This window comes from Nymphaea colorata, chromosome 13 (genome assembly GCF_008831285.2).
Source record: "Nymphaea colorata isolate Beijing-Zhang1983 chromosome 13, ASM883128v2, whole genome shotgun sequence".
Classification (NCBI taxonomy): Eukaryota; Viridiplantae; Streptophyta; class Magnoliopsida; order Nymphaeales; family Nymphaeaceae; genus Nymphaea; species Nymphaea colorata.
In genome coordinates, this window is record NC_045150.1 from 403,049 (window position 1) to 425,378 (window position 22,330).

Sequence of the window (22,330 nt, forward strand, 5' to 3'; positions counted from 1 at the left end):
CTTTGACTGCCACACAGTGAGAGATTGAGAAACTTTTTCCCCAAGTCAGCTAGCAGGTGTTTGATCAAGTAGCTTCAGCTGTCCCAGCAGCCATAGATCTCTATTCAGCTTAATACTAAATCTAGCAACAACCCTTTATTTCATGCTACTCTAGAGACTGGGTTTCTCTTAATAAATACACAACATTTGGAAATCAATCTTCTTTTATCTAGATACCCCAATCTATGCCCATCAAGCCCAAAAACAGGTATTTATGAAAATCGGATGCTTAAAAATGCAAAATTGTGAACATTAGAGCATGAGAACGGAAATGAAATTATGCACTAAAAAAAGGAGGAAATCTGGAAATATATTTATGTTTCTCATAAACCTAAAAAATTTATATTATGGAACATCAAGTTTTTGGATGAGAGACAAATTAGAAGACTTTAAAGGAGTGCATGTGTGTGTGTCTATATATATATATATATATATATATATATATATATATATAACGAGAGAGAGAGAGAGAGAGAAGGGGGACTTTTGGAAACAAACCACAAAAAAAGCTAAGAATGGTAAAAATTTCTCATTTAGAGATTCTTGGGTTTAATTAATGCATACATTGGATGGATGTTCAGTAAAATGTGTATGCATATATAAATAGGTTGACAATCAAGATATATATAAGAGAAGAATTCTGGATTTGGACCAGGGTCCAAATCCAAATCAAATTAATGTTAAGGCATTCCCCTTTTCTGAACTGAGAAATAAAAGGGGCCTTACTCGTTCTAGGTTGTAGAAAGATTGAGAGAGATTGAAAAAGTAAGATTGACAGAGTGAGGATTTTAAGAGAGGGAGTTAGAGAAAAGGCAAGGGTTTTAACACGAGAGAGAGTTGAGAGACAACGAGAGAGGGCTGCTCGGTGCAGCCATTGTGCAAGAAAAAAAAAAGGCAGATAGTGTCTCACAGCAGAGAAGAAGAAGAAGGAGAAGAGGAAAGGGGCAGAGGAAGAAGAATAGAAAGAAGAGGAAGACGGAGGAGAAAAAAGAAGAAGCAGAAGAAAAGGAAGAGAAGGAGGACAAAGAAGAAGAAAGATAAGAGAAAGAAGAGGAAGGGATTGCATTGATATTTGATAGTGTAAGATCATGCACGTACCTACCTACGTATGATCCCTCATATTTTTAGTTTCCAGATCTTAGCCCTTACCCTAGAGGGTTACATATTTATCTAGTTTGTCATCATACTTTGAAGGCTCAACCTTCTATTGTTTTCTCTTTTTCAAGTCCCAACAGACCATGATAGGAGGTTGATTAGAGGGTGTAGCTCACATTCCACTAGGAAGTTGTGTGCATTATTGTGTTGGTCAGTCGTGTGTTGCTTTTTTGGTCCATGAATGTCTTTTTGGTTTGAAACATCATTGTTTTGTTATGGGGTTACTTATGTTCATGTAAAGTTGTTTTTGTACAACCTTTTGTGCATAAATGAAATATTTAGCCCTATTCTTATTTTGAAATAGTAGGTCTGCTTTGACTGTTGTATCATTGTACCATGATGGCTTGTGCTCAAAGAAAAAAAAAAGGTGAATAATAATGGTGCGACAAAAAGTGTTTTTAAATAGAAAACTGACCAAAGAAGTGTATGTGGAAGCTCCTCCTGGAATGAACATTTATGGAAAGGTGCTTCATTGAAAAAAAAAAAAAGCTCTCTATGGTCTTAAACAAGCACCAAAAACATGTTTTGACAGATATAGCGATATAATGATAAAAATGTGGCTTTCACTCTTGCCATGCTGGCACTCAAAAAAAATCTGAAAATAGAATTGTAATTCTTTTATTATATGTTGATGATATGATCATCACTGGAAGTGATAATAATGGAATTAAGGAAATCAATAGTCCCTTAAAAGGACAGTTTGAAATGACAGACTTGGGATATTTAACCTATTTCTTTGGAATAGAGGCAGCCTATTCCAACAGAGGATATTTTCTATCATAACCAAAGTTTGCTTTAGATATTGTTGCAAGATATTGTTTAATAGATGATCAGGAAGTTGAAACTCCAGAAGTTCTTGGATCAATAATGAAAATTGATGATGGGTCCTTGTAAAGAATCCTACTCCCTATAGACAATTGATTGGAGCTTTTATTATTTAAATATCAGCAGGTCAAATATTTTTCACGCTGTGCATGTGGAAGTCGGTTTCAACATAATCCTACATTTGTGCACATGAGTGCTGTTCTATGTCACATGGGTGCGGGTATGGTATGGGTACGGGTACAACGATACGGGTTTAGGTACGGCAATTTTGAAAATTATGGGTACGAAGATACGACAAACTTTTAAATTCTCAAAAATGATAAAATGAAAAAAAAACATTAAAAGTTCATAAGTGTAATCCCATAAAAAAGTCTACAAACAAAATAATAAAAAGATGCAAAACAAAAAATATATAATGATCAGAAATATCAAAGAATAAAACAATAAGCAATCAGCTGTTACAGAAAAGTGAGAAAACCGATCATGATCAGGCTATCACTCTTCATTTAGGCTTGTGCACAAGCTTGGCTGATCGGTAGCATCACTTCTTTTGGTTGATGAAGAGAATTGAAAGAAATAGCTGATAGATTCATCAAATTTTTAAATTTTAGTCAAAAGTGGCAGAAACCAAACAAAACTGGCAAGCGGAAATAGCCTATAGAAATAAAATGCAACCAAACAAAGGTGGCAGCAAAAGATAAACACATAAAATCAAACAAAACATCAAAATGTATACAAATCTATAGATTTTCAGTTCAATCTTCAAATAAAAACATCCCCAAATCAAAAAAAAGAAAAAACCCCTAATAAAAAAACGTAACCCTAAGTTGTAATAGTGAAACAAATAAAAAAAACACTTAACCTATCTGCCGCCAATTGCCGTCATGCACCGCCGGACGTCATCGCCAACAACCGTTATCGCTCTACTGCTCCACTGTGGAACAGCCACAATGCCGGTCCAGGTCGAGCTGAAGAGCTGGACCTTTCACAATATAAAAATTTATCGTTTGGATTGGGTCTAACTCATACCCGATCCAACCCGTACCCAACATTCTCACTGTACCAGCATACCGGAGCGGGTACGTGGGACCATCCCACGTACCCATGTCACATAGGTGTTGTATTGAATAATAAAATATGTTAAAGGAACTCTATCAAGTGGTTTATGTTTATCATCTTCATTAAGTTTGACGGCCTGTGATTGGGGAAGTGATACACATAATCGGCACTCCACCACTAAATTTTGTGTCTTTTTAGGTGATTGGCTGATATGATAGAGGGGTAAAAGGCAACAAAAAGTTTCATTATCCTCAATTGAGGCAAAATACCGAGTTATAATGACAACAATAACAAAATGTATGGTTAAAGCAGTTAATTCAAGATATGGGAGTTCTTCACCAACAGTCGATATATCTTTGTTGTGATATCAAGATTGCTATTTATAGCTAGTAACTACACTTTTCACGAAAGAACTAAACATATGGAGATGAACTATTATTATGTTAGAGAGGAATATTTGAAGAGGACCATGGCTTACCATATGTCAAAGAATTAATTAGAAGACTTCTTTAATGTGCTCCTAGATGTAATTTCTAATTGATCAAACTTTCTATCATGACACCATAGTAACTATGCTTTTCATGAAAAAACTAAAAAAATAGAGATGAACTATCACTCTGTTCGGGAGGAATATCTGAGGAGAACCATGGACTTACCACATGTCAACTTAGAGAATTAATTAGCAGACTGCCAGACTTCTCAACAAAAGCACTATGTACTCCAAGATTTAATTTCTTATTGGCAAACCTTTTGTCATTACACTGGGTGGGGGGTGGTGTTAGAAAAACCATGTATACACAAACACACACACACACACACACACACATATATATAACCTTATCATGTATGCATTTATACATACCTGTATACATACCATTGAAATAGAAAACGTGTTTTATTCAAAAAACACAAAAAAGACCTTCAAAACAAGTCAGCTGAAAACATGTGTTTCTTTTAAAACACAAAAAATGTGTATTATTCACATTTTTTCCTGTTTTTTGTCATGTGTCTTACATTTTTTAACTACCATATTTTTATTTTCACATTTTTATATTTTATTTTTATTTTTGAACTTCTTTAAAGCATGCTGAGATTTTCAACTTTACCATATTATACCCGAGAAAACCTCACTGTTTTATACCGAAAACAAAATTTGTAACAATGATATATACATATATATATATATATATATTAGAAATATACATAGGAATGTGTATTTTTATTTTTTTCTAGTTTACCACGAGTTTTGCTTTTACTTTTAAAGGGCTATTGTCTGGTCAGGTCTGGACTTTGACCAGACTGATCTAGCTGTTGCCGGTTGGACAGTTCCAACGGCTCTAATTTGAGATGTTGGAACTGTTCCAATAGTTAGTTCTCTCCCCCTCTTTTGTAACCTATATATAGGGGATTTCTCCCCTCTTGGACACATCCTTTTCAGATTCTTATTAGCTTTACTCTCAATAATATTTAGTTTTATGTGCCTTAGTGCACTTTCCATGTTGTGATTGGTCTCTCTTGAATTTTCCTTGTTGAGAATCGCTTCTTGAAGATATTTGTCAAGTTGTTTGGACTTGATTTGTGAGGCTGAAGAAACTTTTACAAACAGCACTTTCATTTTTACTTACACAACCCAGTTCACATAAAGGACGTATAAGAGAAAAGACTAGCTCGATCAACCCATAGTTAAGCTGAAAAAATCATGAATAAAGGAGGTGTTCACCTGTTGCAATAATATACAGCATTGTCCTCACAAAGTGCAATGGCAAATGTATACAAGTCAATTGCATCTGAGTACAATTTTGATCGCATTGCATGATTACCTAGAACAAGGAGATAATATTCTCAGAATCGTAAGAATATCATCAAGGCACATTTCATTCAAATTCATGAGAGACCATGTGGCTTTCATGTACATGGAAGTGTGTGACAAGCCTCCTCATAAGAAGACAACGGTTGCCTCCGTCAGAGCAGTTCTGACCAGTTTGCTTACATAAACAAAACAATCAGTCGAAACTCGAACCCTTTCCTAGGTTTTAGGGCTCATTCCTAAACAAGCCACAGCAGAGCACTACATGAGGAATCATTTGAGCTCAAATATGGAATTTTCTCTAAGATTAATACATTAATTTTGTATTAGTCTTAGACATACAATTATACAGGGGTAGCAGAATATGAGAACTAATAAGAACCACTATATAATAGCAGTTTGACTTGAAAGAGTTAGTTTTGTTTGGCAGATCGCAAGCCACAATCAGTTGTTTGGGCACCTAATGATTGTTCTCATGAGAATATATGTAATGCATGCATGTATGTATAAATATCCTCCAGTAAGGTTGGCTCTCTCCTTTTCCATTCAAGTTTCTTTTACAAAATTAACAATGAGGGCACATCATCATCTGAAAAGTAAGGAGAAAACATAAACAGACATGAATTTGAATAACTAGAAAAAAAATTATAACCCAAAAAGATTCAATTCACTGGCTTTAGTCCTTCGTTAAAACATGATACTTTTGTGAATCCTAGCCTCTTATGATTTTGGACATTGCCCACAAGTATCATTCTTGGGTTTTAATCAGCAGTTTTTTTCTCAGGTATTAATCAGGAAGTTTTTGTTTTTCTTGGGAAAATCCAAAGAATTCAAGAAACTTAAACAATTAAAACAAAGAACAACTAAAAAAAATGAAGATTTGAGTTTGCAACTAATTTTCTTACAAGAATTAATAAAAGCTTGAAGTATTTTAATATCATGTTGAAAGAAACCTAAAAAATTTTAAATATGTTAAACAATATTTTTGCTGCATTTACATTTTGATGTTTCTTTCAAGAAACTCAATTTTCCTTTTCCATTTTCCTTTTTTTTTTTTTTGAAAAAAGAATGTTGATACTTGTGACAGTAGTCTGGACATGGAAATCACATCCATACAATTAGTTTTACAGAAAGCACATATGCATACAGATGCCCCATGCAAAATTGAGATTAAGCCCTGTGAGGACGAATATGACTGTTCAAGCTTGGTTAGACGTCAACAGGGATCAAACAGGATGGACCCAGTCTAGGAATAGCTTGTGCTCAGCACTACCTACAAATGCCCATAAATGAAAGAAGACATGCATGTGGATGCACATGCATGAGAGAGAGAGCTTTTGCTAAACAAGAGTAACTATCAACATGAGGAAAACACAAAAAGGTTGAAGACAATTTACCTAGTGATTTTAGTGCTTCTGCTAGGTTCTTAGGGTTAAGCTTTTGGCAGCTAGAGTTCTCCATCTCCTAGAGCATAATCATCAATGGAGCACAAGATAACATTAGCACATAAACAAAGAGAAACAAATATTCCCTACTTGAATAAAGAATTTCAAAATAAAAGGAGATTGGAGCCTTCCAAACAGGAAGGATAACCACCACAATTCCAAAATGGAAAACCCAACTGAATACAATTGTTGATTCTTTATTTCAAATATGATCTGGATTTAATCCAATCTCTATATGCTGATGCCAAATCCAATTTAGCCAACTTCTCAACAACTTACCTCAAATTGAGCATCGCTCTTGACCATACTTTACTATCTTTTTCAGAATAATCACTTCTTTTTTCCTTTCAATGTTGCATAAATGTATCCACTATCCACTACTTGGTTTTCAGTTTTGACAAATTATGATTCAAATTCCTGATCTTCTATCTTTTGTCATATGAAGTACTGGTTGATCACTCTCTGTTCCATCTCCAATGCCAAAAGGATTAACTGAGATCTTCATAGCACATTGATTAAGAAAAAACAACAAATTCCTTGGAATTCTGTCTCAGAAGCTCCAACAAGAAGTGTCTTGATCAAACTACTGTCACAAAAACGTGTCTTATTGGAAAAAGAGGCGTATAATACGGCAAAACATAGTCAGCCATATAAAACCTGTACAAAATGCGTCTTTTTCAAAAAAACATCAGAAAATAAAAATACGTCAAAAAAATGTGTATTATGTGTGTATTATACCCATTTTTTTGCGTTTTTTCATATTTTTTATGATTTTTTATTTTTTTATAATTTTTAAGATTTATTAAATATTTTAATTTTTTAAAAAATTTGCCAAGATTTTCCCGTTTTATTCCTGAGATATACAACTTTGCCGTATTATACCCATCTTTTTCCTCGCCGTCCAATACACGTACACGTGTTTTGTGATAATTCATCAAAGTAATTTCTGAAGTAAAAAGATTTGCACTTGGCTTCCATACCAGAGCTAGCAAAGGTCCTAGCTTTCTAGTAGCAATCTAACTCATATGGCTCACATACCCATGTCAATATGCCACTTTCAGGATGTGGGGCTTCCAAAAGGCAAGTGGACATGCATTGGATTGGATATCGATCTATCAAGACTAAAAACTTATTTTGTAAACCGTGTAATGTGGCTGCAAACAGGGTCTGCACCCACATCAGTGCAACATGAGTGCAGGTATGGGTCCAAGGGTGGCCCAGGATGCAAATCCTGCATAGACAGCCACACTAAATTGTTTTTACCCTATGTCACACAAACTCTTCAAAAAAGGGGCTGCACCCGTGTCGACATGACGCTGGTGCTGCTCCGACACGCACCCTAACCGCGTCCTTTCTTATGCAAGTTCAAAATATTTTCCATTTTTTTTACATCTACCAGTCCCTTTCTTTCTTTATGTATAGTAATAAAAGTAAAAAGAAAAGACAAATTAAGCTAAGAAACAAGCTAAAATTATGTATATATTATGAAAACATACATTTATATATATAAATTAAATATATTATATATATACATCCTCGCTGCACCCTCACACTCAAATTTTGGGATACGTCACACCGGCACCCACACCACGCACTCATGTGACATTGTTTTTACCAGATTAAGGTGTGCGCTCGACTCATGTCAATGGCAAGTAGGGTGAGGTCAATCCTTATGAGGTCCAAAATTAACCTTGTTTAAGCCTTCAAAAAGAAGGATATAGGGTTCAATGAGAATCCCTTTCCCCCTTTTGAGCTTGTTGCCTTCTCTCCTAGTCTCAAACACAACTTCCCCTAAATTCACCATCAACAACGGGCAATTTGCAAACAGTGAGCCAACAAGGGGCAACCCATCTTTCGTTCTCTCTCCAATGCTCACTCACCATTGAAACATCACAACTTCTCATCTCCAGCAATCTCTCTCTGTCTCCCTCTCTCGCTCCAGTGCTCCTCTCTTTGCAACCACCTTCTTCTCTCTCCACGACCACCATAGCTTCCCCTTTTCTCCAGTGGCCTGTACCTCTCTAACTCCCCTTATTCTCTGGTGGACTGGTGTAACAACCCGACCCACTCCTGGGCTCGGGCCCCTGGTTCTACGGATCCCAACCCGCCCCCTCAACAAGGTTACGAACCAGGACAATCATCTTATTAATGACCCCCCTTTATAAGCCCTTGAATTACAATCTTCAATACGAGACTAAACTTATTAGGGGTGTTACAATCCACCCCCTTTAAGGCGCACGCGCCTGTGCGTGTGGGACCTTAGGTTTCTAGTGTTGAACCGGCTCTTATACCACTGTAACAACTCAACCCACTTCTGGGCTTGGGCCCTTGGTTCGGCGGATCCTAACCCGCCCCCTAGCAGTGTCGGCTCCAACCTCAAAAAGGTTAGGAACCAGGACAATCATCTCATTAATGAGCCCATTTATGAGCCCTTGAAGATCTATCACAATCTTCAATACGAGACTAAACTTATGGAGTGTTACAATATCGACTCGTGAGATCTGGTTTGTAGGCCAACAGTCGATCTCATGGAAACAGTTCAGAGATTTCTTCTTCAGCACTTACTTCCCAGCACATGCTAGAAACAAGAAGATGCAAGAATTTCTTGAGTTGCAGCAGAATCATATGAGCTTGGAAGACTATGTTACTAAGTATCGGCACTTGGAGGTGTATTGCCCGCACCTCTACATCACAGATGAGGTCAGAGCAGACAAGTTTGTGCATGGGTTGCGTGATGGACTGCGAAGTTTAAGCTTTCTGTTGTTTTATTTTTCAGGTTTTGGCGGACCCGAAGCAGCAGGTTGATCAGATGGCTGAACTCACATCCTACTGGGGAGGCTTTGAGTCTATTGTAGCGCCGGCGCATCTTGTTTTGGTTTTATTGATGCTTGTTTTGTTAGGCAACAATGTTGTGACTTGGAGCATTTTTGTCATATGTATTATTGAGAAATATGAGGTGCTTTTTGGTATGAACTGAAATGATTACATAATGGAAAGTTTTCCCTAGTGTTCTGACTTGCATAGCTCCTTTCCTTTTGAATCGTTGTGTCGTCGCATCTCAATGTTTTATGTTTTAACAAAAAAAAGGGGTTATTTGAGGGTCAAAGTGTTGGGGTGTGACAACTGGTCCCTGCCTTTCTCTCCAGCAGCATCAGGCATCAGCCACCACAGCATGGAACTGAAGTTGTTGACGTGTCTTCTCTCCACGATCCACTATGTTCTGCTCTGCATGCATACATAGAGCTTACTATTTTATATACAATATGTAAGTTTATAATGTTTTTACCTGTTTTATGAACATGTTATATAAATATAGTTTTACATTATTTTACATGTTTTATTAACATGTTATATAAATCATGATTCTTTCATTTTTTCTTTTCCTGTTTGTCTATGCTATTTCTGTTGGCCTGTTAATACTTACTTGTTTTCCTTGTGATATGCATACATAGCTTGTTTTACCATATATGATCTTTTCTATGCACACAATCTGCCAGATAAGTTTATACATGTGTCGCTATACTTGTCTTATACAGTTATATATCTGTTTTCTATGTACAAGTTTATTTCACAATCTGTTATATATGTCACCTGCGTGCTATGCAAGTAGTAAGTTTACTATATAATCTATTTTATATATAAGCTTAAAATCGTTACTGATCAAATTAACTGTTTTGATTAACAATATCATTCATTGATGGTTTAATAATCAATATTAATCTGTTATAACTAAGTTATTTTTCTCTCAAATGTTAATTGTAACAAAAAATTAGTTTGACTAATCGATTTTATTCCAATTACTATTATAAGGAGTCTGACTTTCTAATTTGGTTGTTCAATTATGACATTACCAAATTTGAAGAGAGAAAATGCAAGGTCACAAATAAAAAGAAAAACATGTTGTATCAAAATCCATTGCAGGATCTTCCTCTAATGTGAACATTGGTGCTTCAAAAAAACCTGCCTCTCAACATGTTTTGTATAAGCCATTGCAACTAAACAACAACATGGAAAGCAACAAGTATAATATCAGTAGTGGTGATTGTGGAAATGTGTGCTTTATTTGCAGTTTTTTTGTAATATTTGTTTGGTCTTACACAAAGGTGAAACTGCACTCATAGAAATTGCACATTATGGAATTCAATCCAAGGACATTCACACAGAAAACAGTTAAAGAACCCAAAAAGTTGCAAGCACACTGGAGTTTACTTCAAAGAATAATTTGGACAAATCAAGTGCAGCAAATGTTTTCATGTCTCTTAAAAACGATAGTCTTCACAAGGAAAGAAAATCAGGTGCGATGGGTAAAAGCACCATGATGACATGTTGTAATATTTGGGAAACAGCAAAAATAGACTAAGCAGGAACATTCTTCTTTTTTAGCTGCATTCATTTCAATATAGTAAGCAATCCTCCAAAACATTTATAACCTCACTTGAACATCACAAATTAACTAGAGATACGCCTCCAGGTTCAGATAGACTGCCAACACCAATTTTTAAAGATGAGAAAGATAATGTTAAGAAAACATTGAAAAAGTTTTAATGGGATCAAAGTATCAATTGTAACTAATTGGTGGACAGACATTCCATCCACTAATTGATTTCACTACCCTCATATGTGATAAAACAATGTTCCTGACAACTGTTGATGCATCTAGAGAATACAAAGATGTTAAATATTTGATCAAGTTATTTGTAAAAATGATCAAAGAAGTTCTTCCTGATAAGATAGTATTCATAGACAATGCTCGTGTATGCAGAAATGCTGTATTACATTTGAGATGTGATTGTTTCCCCTCTCACCTGGATTCCACACATAGCACACACTTCAAATCTAGACCCCAAAAATGTATGCAATCCATCAAGAGAAGATGAAGACCCTCAGTCATACGAGTTATGTCTGAATTGAAGATCTAGAAAGAGAAGTGAAGAGAAACCAGAAATTTCATCTTTTCCACAGTTATGGATTCCTCATCTTCTCAATCTGGTCTTATTTTGCCCATTAACATACTCATGGATAATCATTCTCAAGATTTTTTCACAAGGTTTTCCTCAGAATCTTTCAAACTTTTATTTTGCTCGAATGATATTATAAATTCTAAAATTTTCTCAAAAAATAAACGGTAATAGGAAAATATACAAAAAATATGAGTTTTCTACTATCTATCTTACAAAATATTCACATACATTCACATAAGTTTTCTAAATTATAAAGAAACAAAAAATAATAAAATTACATTTAACTATATGCTTTTTCAAAAGGGAAAGTATGGTGTAATGCTCCAATATCAATTTTCTGCAAATAGCTGAAAATAATGTCACATCTTGCTGATGACATCTTGCTCATAACGTTGGCTGGATTCAAAATGCGTAAAATGTCATCATACTTTCAGAGTATCAGGCAGATGTGTATCTTTGTTATTAAAGTGTTCAAAAGAAAAAGATGGACTATGAGACAATTTCTCAGATAGATGACAGCTAGTGCTCAGAGATGAAAGTTAATCAAATAAAGTTATAGCAAATTTGCCACACAACAACAAGATCAACATCAGTCACCGAGCAAACTTCACCAGTTTGTTTAAAACAGAACTCAAGGTTCCAAGTTTTATGACCATTAAGACTACGTCCAAGCAACATAAAGGGCCAAATAAGGTACATCTTCATTGTTAGAATATACCTGAAAACTCAAGGAATTCATAAATCATACTAAACGACAAAAATTTAAAGGTGATTAACAATGGATCATGTTATTAGAAATGAAAGACAAAAGCCATCCAACAGCAAAACTATGCACTACTAATTTATTAAAAGAATGTGCTAAACCGCAGTTACTGACTTAGAGCATACCTTCATCGCATCATCAAAAGCCTCTTTTGCTTTAACTATTTGATCATGATCATCCCCATGAGGCGTGCCACCAAGGTAGTGAATTCTCCTAAGCTCACCAAGAAAGTGGTCAAAGAGCTCATCTTTCGAAACACCTCTGCCATTATCTGTTTGGAAAAGTAATACATGAGACTTAGTTAAATCTTCTGAAAAGCCAATAATGATTGTGGTTCTGCAACCAATTCATTTCATGTTAAATAACACACTCTTCGAAAAGGTTGCCACACCCAAGTCGACATGACACAGGTGTGTCTTGGTGCGGCTAACAAACAAAATTGAATCATTAAATAAAATAATAGTTGGTTAATTTTTTATTACTAGATTTATTGTTTGTGGGTGATTTTATATACGTATAAATCCTTGCTGCACTGACACTCATGTTTGCTTAGTTAGTGACACAAAGCTCTGCAGCAACATGTTCAACATTTTTCCCTTTTTCATTTTTGCAGATGGATTTTGTGCCAGCTTTTAGATGGGACAACATTTATCAGAACCCTTCAATAGGAAGGGTTTGAGGATCCTCCTTATCACTTAAGGTGAATCCCTGCTTTATGTCACACGGGTGCGAGTCCATGGACTAATAGGCTGCAACACACAAGTCAGATGTTCAGCAAGTGGGGTTGTTAATATGGTAAGTACTTCAAGCTTTAATTTTATATATATATATATACATATATATATATATATATGCAAGTGGGCTGTTAATATGGTAAGTACTTCAAGCTTTAATTTATATATATATATGATACGATGAGAGAGAGAGAGCCAAAAAAGAATACTTCACTTACGTAACCCTAATCTCTTTTAAAAGAGATTAGGGCTGGCTGTAAACATTTTACAAAAAAGGTCCAATAACAATATGAAAATATTTAAAGAGCACCTCTCTAACTTTCTAATATTTCAAGGCGTGATCAGATCCTTGTTTATCAATCTTGTGGATGATATGGCTGCTGTGATCAGATTTTGTGTTGACCGTGGGGAGCAAAATATCCTATAGATTGTGGATGTTAAGTTTGTCCTATAGATTGTGGATATGAAGTCTGAAAGTTAAAGCTTAATGAGCTGTGGACTGCTGCTGATCGTAAGTATGAATCTAACATTTGATTATGTTGAGATTCTTGCCATATGTCGTGCACAACCAATCTTATGTGGTGTGGCTGTATTTAAGAATAGCAGCAGCCATTTGTTGATGGTGGAAGTAGTTGCTGTCTTTGGCAGATATTGTTGAAGTTAATATTTATTGTCTCTTGAAGATTTCCTGCCTGTGTTGTCTTCATCGGCTGCAACTATTATTTGAGTATCTGCTGTGTTTCTTTCCTGTTTTACTGCCTAAATTTCAGTCAATATTGCTGCTTGTGTCTGTTGGAAATATTCAGAGTTTACGCCTGGGTTGCTGCCTGCTTTATTGAACTTCTGATTTGATATTGGAGCTGTAAGAATTTTTAGATTCTCCTGCATTGCAGTGATTTTGACATACCTCTAATATTAGTAGCCAGCTGGGTCCTCTTGATTTATTATGGCTGAAAACGGTAAATCAGAAAGTTCTATTGAACACAAGATGGCTGGAAATTCATTCTCTTATGGAACCACGATAAAATTGAATGGTTCAAACTATGAAATATGGTCTAGGGTGTTCATGATGTCTGTGGCTGGGCATAAAAAAAAATATGTTCTTGAGGAGGATGAACCTACTGAGAAAAAGGGGATATATGCTGCATGGGATGAAGATAATTATATTGTTATGTCTTGGATTATGAATAGTGTGAAGTCTCATATAGCCGCAACTATTGCATATTACACCAAGGCCAAGGATATGTGGTCTTTCTTGAGGAAGACATATTCGCATGCTACTAATGTAATTAAAATCCTGCAATTGGAAGAAGAGCTATGCAACATACGACAAGGGGATTAAGATTTATCTCAGTATTTTGCTACTTTGACTGTTGCATATGAACGGTTAAAGGCTCTTCGTCCACCTTGCCAACATTGTTATGCATCACATTTTGAAACTGGTATGGTAGCGAAGTTTCTATCTGGCTTATCTCCAGAATACTCTGTGGCAAAGTCTCAAATTCTCACAGGCAGTGATCTTCCAGATCTAGTAGACACGTATAATAGGCTGAGTCGTCTTGCAGTCACTCTTTCTCAGAATACGTAAGACACACCAGTCTCTGCTCTTGTGATATCAGAAGGACAGGTCCCCAGTTCTTTTGGTGGCAGTAGGGGACGTGGTACAGGCCGTGGTGTAGGACGTGACAGATTTCAGTGCTCTTATTGTGGCAAAATTGGTCATCTAGAGGATCGTTGTTGGGACAAACATCCTCACCTCAGTTCTAACGTTTCCTCTGGACGTGGTGGAGGTAGACTCGCCACAAGCAAAGGTCCTTCTTCATCCCAAGCAACTCATTCAAAGGCAACAATATCTATGGTTGAGTCTTCTACTGATCCTTCTATATCTATGTCATATTCTCTTAAGGATGAATATGATCGTGTTCTTGCTCAAAGGTCTGCCTCTACATCTGCCAATGCTACTGTTATAGATTCAGCATTCTCTGTTGGTGCTCCTACTGATGATCCAGGTATGACATGGATGATAGATTCTGGCGCTTCTAGACATTGTTGTAATCAACCACAGATTTTTTCATCATTTGTTAGATTTTCTACACCACAGCATGTTAGGCTGGTTGATGGCAAGCTGTCTCCTGTTTTGGGCAGCGGTGATATCTACCTTCCACATTTAGGCACTATTACACATGTGCTATATGCTCCTCAGTTTCCTGTTAATTTGTTATATGTTAAGCAGCTAGCTATCGACTTACAATGTAAAGTCATTTTTGAACCTCGCTCTGATACCATGATACGATGAGAGAGATAGAGCCAAAAAGAATACTTCACTTACATAACCCTAATCTATTTTACAAAAAAGGTCCAATAACAATATGAAAATATTTAAAGAGCACCTCTCTAACTTTCTAATATTTCAATAAAACTCTTTTAACAATATATATAAAGACAGGACAGTTCAATGTTGCCGTGTACTGGATGTTGCTGGATGGCTAAAATTCAAAAATTGTCATTAATAAATAGTCACTAAGTTGACATTAGCCAAGGTTTATGATGCGGCAATGGTTTATGATGGCTTGAGCGACGATTCATGGTTTTTTTTAGTGACAAAGTTTGAAATTTAGTCATCCAACAACATCCAGCACGCAACAGCATTGACTTTCCCATATAACTGCTGACATGACGATCAAATGGGAAAGATGACGCCTCTCCCTCCTGAGACAGGAAGGCAGTGTCTCTCTCTAGGAGGGGGGAGACTGAGAAGTGACAACTCCTCTCTTCTGATTTCGTTCTCTACCAAGAAGGGGGAGGCATCAGCCTTCCCTTCTCTAGTGAACTTTCTCCTGATTTCCCTCTACCTCAAGAAGGAAGGTGTTGGCCTCCACCACCAACCAAAAAAGAAAATGAGAAAAAAAAAAAAAAAAAAAGGTGCACAATCAAATGATTGCGCACTGAGGAAAGCATGACTGCTGGCCTTTATCATCAGCAGTCATGCCTCCTATACATACACAGATATACATATACCTGCACAACCACAGCCAAGTTTTTTAAAAAAATGGCACACTGGCACTCGTACCCATCGGATCCATACCCATGCACTCTTGATAAAGGAGAATGGAGAACTGGACCGAGGGAAAGATTTTTTATAGTTCAATCTGGACATTAAGTTCTCATGTCTCACAAAAGCAGCTCTACTAGATTGAAAAATCTGTAATCAAGATTTTGCGTGTGGAACACTTCAAAGATTTCATAAAGCTTTTTCTTCTTTTTCTCTTGTTTTTCATTTTAGTTGAATATTTTTGTCTTCATAACTAATTAAATGCATTTAACAGCTATCCCTTATAGACACATGTCCATGTCTATAATTTAAAATAGGTAGCTATTTATGCAAAATGCAGAAAGATATTTTATTGTTTTTGACATGTTCTACTTGTGGCTGCACAATTCCTTTTCAAGAAAGGAATAGTTAAGCTATTTATGCAATATAACCTGTATTCGCATGTCTTTTCCTTATAGTGCAGGAAACCACCAAGTTTTCAGAACTTGTGGGCCTAGGTGGTTCAAATTACCATCCAATACTGTCACAGTTTGCAAAATCCAGCAATGCAACAAGGACACTTTAAGGAGATTACTGAACCCTTGTTACAACTGTACCGAATGCTGGTGCAGCTCTGACTCGTCAAATTCAATCACTAATCATGTCAAATGCAACTAACTGCACTTTCTACACATTAGACTCAAGTTTGACTCAAGCCATATGTTTTCAAGTGTCGTTAACTCACATTATTCTCATAAACAGTTTGTTTACACCCTTCTTATGTAACATGTCTATTTTTGTTTGGCCACATATACCAGAACTTGCTACATTTGCATTCAAATGTTGCATTATATGTATACCCACACCTGTATCTATATGACATATAACTCCAGGCACCTCTTCCTTGCTCAGAAACTCTCACCAGCTCCAAGCATTGCAGCAAGGGACACACACCCTGAATATTGAACCATTGTCTGCATCAACTTGCTCTTAAGTTTACCAAACTATCCGGGTGACTGGGAATCAAACGAATGTGAAAAAAGAAAATGAAAAGAATGAAAGTGGAAAATATTAGACAAAAGCAGACATCAGCCAAATAATCAAGGCACTATATTGGCCTATAGTCCTCCTGTGCCTAAATATCTATGAGCCATGTGCATGTCACAAATAGCATCTGCATTTTACAACTAAATCAACCATGAAAGAGCAAAAAGTTAATATTACATATAGCACTCATTGCCACCAAAACATGGACGAGCAACAAATTTACAACAAAACCAAAGATCCAACGTTCAAGCCCATACCTGCATTTTTCGCATCAGAAGGGGAACCCTCACTCTGAAAGAAAAGTGAATCAATTATCATTGTAAACGTGCACTTAATAAATAAACATGCAAAATATGTAGAAATTCAAAAATTCAGTTTATCTTATATCTAATACTGGAAAGAATCTGATCATAGATATATGGTGAAAACAAATACCAAGCATCAGTAGCGGAGCTACATGTGACGCTAGCCCATTAAAAGTCTCATTGCCAAGGAGCTGAACCTGGGTTCAACAACTTGTGTTGCTCATTGCAGACCCGGGTCACTACCCCGCTGTCCCCACAGCCCTGGAAACAAAGGTCGACCTACTCAAGTCTCAACCCAACTTTGAACTCTTGGGTATCACAGTGAGTGGGACACGACACTCAAAATCGAGTGGCATTTTGATTTTGGCATTTTACCCTACTGTCGACCTTCCTAGCAATTTTCCCACCCCACCTTGGGCAATCTTTTGGACCTCTGTCCTCCAGGCTTCTATCACTGTCATCTGTGCTTTGCCAGTTCAGATCATCATCAGGTGTCAACTGTTGCATCGGTGTGCCATCGGTCAAGGTTTGCCCTCAAACTATGTCACATGGGTACGAGCAATATGGCCAAGTACCCATGTCAGTACATGGGTACGACGACACGAGTACATAGGTACGGCTGCGTATAGCTGTATTTTAAAACTTAGAAATTTATCTTTTCAAATTTAATCTTTGACTTTTTCCTTCTTTTTATTTCCCTTGCACCTAGATGCTATATTTTTCTCCCCTTTTTCTTTAATTTTGAGAATTTTTGTGGATTATCATATATATAATGTACATATTTATATATATGCTCTGCCGTACTCCCGTACCCATAATTTTCAAAACTGGTGTACCCATACCCACATAGCCCCCAAACCAATACCCGTGGTGAGTGGTTCTTCTTCTTCTTGAGTTCATTTCTTATATATTTCACTTTCTCACCATGCCCTTCCATGCTTGTTCCATTGTGTGGGTTTCATAGTCGCTGGTGTAGCCATGTTGGCACCAAACAGTGAAATCAAGGGATAAGGGCAAGTGCGATGGGTGCTCAATAAGTCACTCTCTCTCTCTCTCTCTCTCTCTTCCCCCCCCCCCCTCTTTCTTCTTATTCCTTTGATTGGGGTGTTTCTATTTGTGCTTTCTGATTGTTTTTTTGAGGGTTCCAATTCGCCCCTTTTGTTTGCTCATTTTGGAGTCTCAGTTTGCCCTTTTTATTTTATTTATGCTGAACACCATTTATTTTGTGGTCATTACAATTGTTGTTTAATATGGAATTTGTCGGTCTTGAAAGCATGGATTGCATATACAACATTAATTTTATGCATTTGAATTCTTTGTTTTTCCTGTTGCTGTTGCTTTTTTTTTAACTGTAGAAACTGACTAATTTTTACATTATTTTGTCTGATTTGACTCTGTCCAAGCCGCTGGCTGCTGCCATTTTTATTGTGGCAGAAATTTTTTATTTGCTTCCGATGCTACTCTGCTCACACAAAGGCTTTCCGAATTTGCAACAAACCTATGTCAATTAACTTCTCAGTTTATTATAAAGAAGAGTAGAACAGAAGACTAAAATTTGCACTGGCAAGTCACTGAACACAGATTTTATAAATTACCACAGGAAATCATGACTAAATGTTCAAAGTTCCAAGGCCATTTGACCAATTGGTCCTTCTTGTATTAATAAAGTACTAACTTGTCATGTTTGTTGTAAACCTTTAGTAACTAAAAAAGTAATGGAATAGAGATTGCATAAACTTCATTAAAGTGGTAATGAAGTTGGCCTTGGCCCATGTCTAATGTTGCCTCTGGCAGATTGTAGAAGTCACATGGATCCGCATGACATGAACAGTTCATTAGCTTTAGCCATAGAGACATGCTATGTGAAACTAGGAAACCAAATTAACTCATTCCGTATCTTCTCGTTCTTTATAATTTGGAAAATGATTTAGACACAACATAATTTAATGTGTTGGAAGCCAATATTGGAACATACACTATGTTCGTTCCTAATTAAAGTTTTGGTTTTGAATTATGTATATTAATGTCCAGTACAAGGTGGAAACTTATTCAAATTTGCTTGTCCTTGCCGCGAGCCGAGAAATGTTTCTGCTCCTGTGACTCAGTTAACAAATGAGGCTGAGCAACATCACTTATTAGAAAACTAGACTCAAAACCTATTGATCATCTCTACACAAAGATAGATTTATTATGAATCTAATTTTTTGTAGTCAAGTGCGCATATTTAAAATTGTAACATAAAGCACTCTTTCTCAGTTTATGCAATAATGATTTGGCGACATGCCTAATATTTAGTCTTAATGAAATGCATTTTGAGCTCTTTAGCTCCTATATTTGTCTTATGATTCTACGAAGTGCTTATCAACTTTTACATGTCTTGTTCCTACAATGAACAAGAAAATTGAGATCACTAGTCTAATCAGATTTCAACTTATACTTGTCTGCAAAAAATTGTTTCTAGTGGCCACCAATACACAATCACTTTAACAGTTAGATTGTCTATCTCCATGTCTTGGAATTATTCCAACCAAGGGAATGAATGAACATTAGAAGATCAAGCAATAAAGGATCAACGACATGATGAGTAAGGATATGGCATGACAAAAGTATCATCAAGTTCCAATGCTATCACTGACAAAGGATACAGCAAACTGAACACGTAAGATAAGTTCAAGTCTAAAAGCACCTGCCTGTGATGCTCCTGCATCCATATGTTTCACTGCAGATGTATTTTGACTTGAGCTAGTAGTAGCAGCATCTGATGTCATTACAACATTCTGAAAATCTATTTCTTGCTTCTTTCGCTCCAACGAATTGAAATAGTCAACCAACAAATTAGGATTGGGAGGACCATCTACAGCCAGTGCATCAAGTCCAAAAATATCTTCCAAACAGTCTCTAACAACTTCAAAACCCTCAATATCAACTCCTGGAGCTGGCTCAACTGTTATAAAAAGAGCAGATGCACTCAAAACAAGTGGCAAAGACTGAAACATTCATGAAACAAAAACAAGAAGCAGAAGAAAAGATATCAACTTGTGAATATGATTAACAATTTAACACCAAGGTCGGCAATTGCTTTTAGGCTCAACTAAACTAAGCGTATTTTCACAAATTATATACAGCCATTCAATCAAAAACTAAGGCTTCAAAGACTGGTCTCTATCTTTCTTAGAGTAACTAAAGTCATTGTACATACAAATTAAACACATTGAATCCTACAAGCTGCTAGAAGCAAGAAGGAAAGTCAAGCCTTCTATCCAACCGATGGTCCTCTAAGTCCTTTCTTTTTCTTTCCTTTTTTATCATCATTGCAAACTTCACAAGCCACTGACAACAGATTTATTCCATAATGCTGATGTAAGCACAACGAATGCATAAATGCACAGACATGTCAACTCACAGAAATAAAATTTAGCATCACAATAGAACTCCAAACAAGTTTGGACCAGAGGGGAAGTTGTCAATTGGACAATGGTGAAAAGTTTGATCACAAGAGCCTCTAATTTGTTAGAGTTCCACTGTAGTCCAATCATCATTTTTTGATAAAGAGAATGTTAGAACCAAAGGCAAAAGAATTAATAATGATGTTCAGACTGTCTATCAATGATTAACCCCATTATAAGGTTCCATAGAATCGATTATTGATTTCAGGATGCCTCATCACTTTTTTTTCCAGAGGAAGAGCGGGGATAAAGAACAAAGATGCTGGGACATCAATTTGGAAGAGAAGATGGAAGCAGGGACTCGTTTTGGTCAGAGCAGAAAATAATGGAATTCTGGAACGCTAACTCATGCCTCTGAAAAGTATAAAGCTGAACATGTCACATGGAATGGTTTCTTATACGTATTACCATGTCCCGACGGTCTTTAAAAGACAGCGGAATCTTTATGCTCAAAATCCAGAATGAAATAGTCAATCTTTTGGTACCTCCCAATGAGCAGGAACTGCCATTCTAACCCTTCTCAACAGATTCCATCGGCAAGTTCAAATTGTATGGTTGTCCGATACCATGATATTTAATTAGTGTCTTTATTTTTCTCTTTGCTGCTAATGGCAATATGTGCACTCTATTTTGGCTGCCACTAAATGAAAATGTCTATTAATCCAACCATCAATAAAACTCATTTCCCAGTATGTACAGCAGCAAACCAATTGTTCAATAAGGAAAAACATACTCGAGCACCAAACCATATCTTACAGATGCTCCCATGCTAATACACAGATGAGAAGCATATCATTAGTCATGAGCGCGAAGTATATCCAGGAAAGTCTAACTAGCAGCTCTTCAACACATGGAGCAACCTCTTTTTTGGCAAGTCAACATCAATATGAACTAACAACTATGCCCTCAATTGACAACTGTGATGCAGTTTCTGGCACAACGCATTTAGAAATGAGAATGCATGTCTATGAATGCTTTCTTGCCGTATGATACAACACGAAACATGTAAACTATCGGGGACAGAGGCGGTCCAATGCCGAAGCATGCTAAACCCTTCACTTCTCCCTGTTATCTCCCTTTCCTTGTTCCCTGTTAAATTTCCTAGTTCCTGTTTTCGTTTCCTTTTAATACAATCACTGAGCAGAGCTAAGAGAGACAGACAACCCTACCATTCAAGCACGATCATGGAGCCATTGCAAGAAAATCACAAGGGATTTCTCACCTGAGTTGAGAAAATCCAAGAAGGACAGAACAATTCGCCGGCAAAGGGGAGAATCTGTTTTTAATTTCGCCATCAAGAGGAGGAGGAGAGGGAAATGTTGAGGACGGCCGCTCTGGTATTCTCCCTTCTGACGATGACCGAGACAGATATGAGGCCGTCGGACTCGGAGGCACGTGGCACTGGCGGGTCTCTCGCCGCAGTCCGAATCCAAGAGTGGAGCGGCAATGGCCGTCCCGGTTCGGGGCGCAAGCGATTAGACTTAAGGAGAAGAGATGCTGCGCGAATATAGACTTGCGTGCACCATGTCAGTTCACGCAGTACGAAGGCGAAAAATATATTTTCAGTCTTTTATTTTCTCTTTCTTTTCTTAAAAATTCCCCTTTTCACTTATTATGGGTATTCTGATCCTTCTGTACCCCATGCCCAATTTTTCATACATGAGGTGGTGCATGCCAGCTTAGATGCAATGTCAACTCAAAAGTACATTCAAA

General features: G+C 36.7%; 1 protein-coding gene across 1 annotated transcript in view; it reads right to left on the reverse strand.

Moving 5' to 3' along the window:
• The window catches only part of LOC116266928 (uncharacterized), a 35,375-nt gene extending 13,295 nt beyond the window's left edge, over window positions 1-22,080 (reverse strand). The window contains exons 1-6 of the mRNA XM_031648435.2: window positions 21,840-22,080; window positions 19,862-20,115; window positions 17,124-17,157; window positions 12,180-12,325; window positions 6,283-6,349; window positions 4,799-4,898 (exon numbers count right to left, since the gene is read on the reverse strand). Of these exons, the coding sequence (XP_031504295.1) occupies window positions 4,799-4,898; window positions 6,283-6,349; window positions 12,180-12,325; window positions 17,124-17,157; window positions 19,862-20,115; window positions 21,840-21,912 (674 nt within the window). The 5' untranslated portion in view covers window positions 21,913-22,080. The remainder of the gene's footprint in view (window positions 1-4,798; window positions 4,899-6,282; window positions 6,350-12,179; window positions 12,326-17,123; window positions 17,158-19,861; window positions 20,116-21,839) is intronic.
• Window positions 22,081-22,330: the final 250 nt, after the last annotated feature.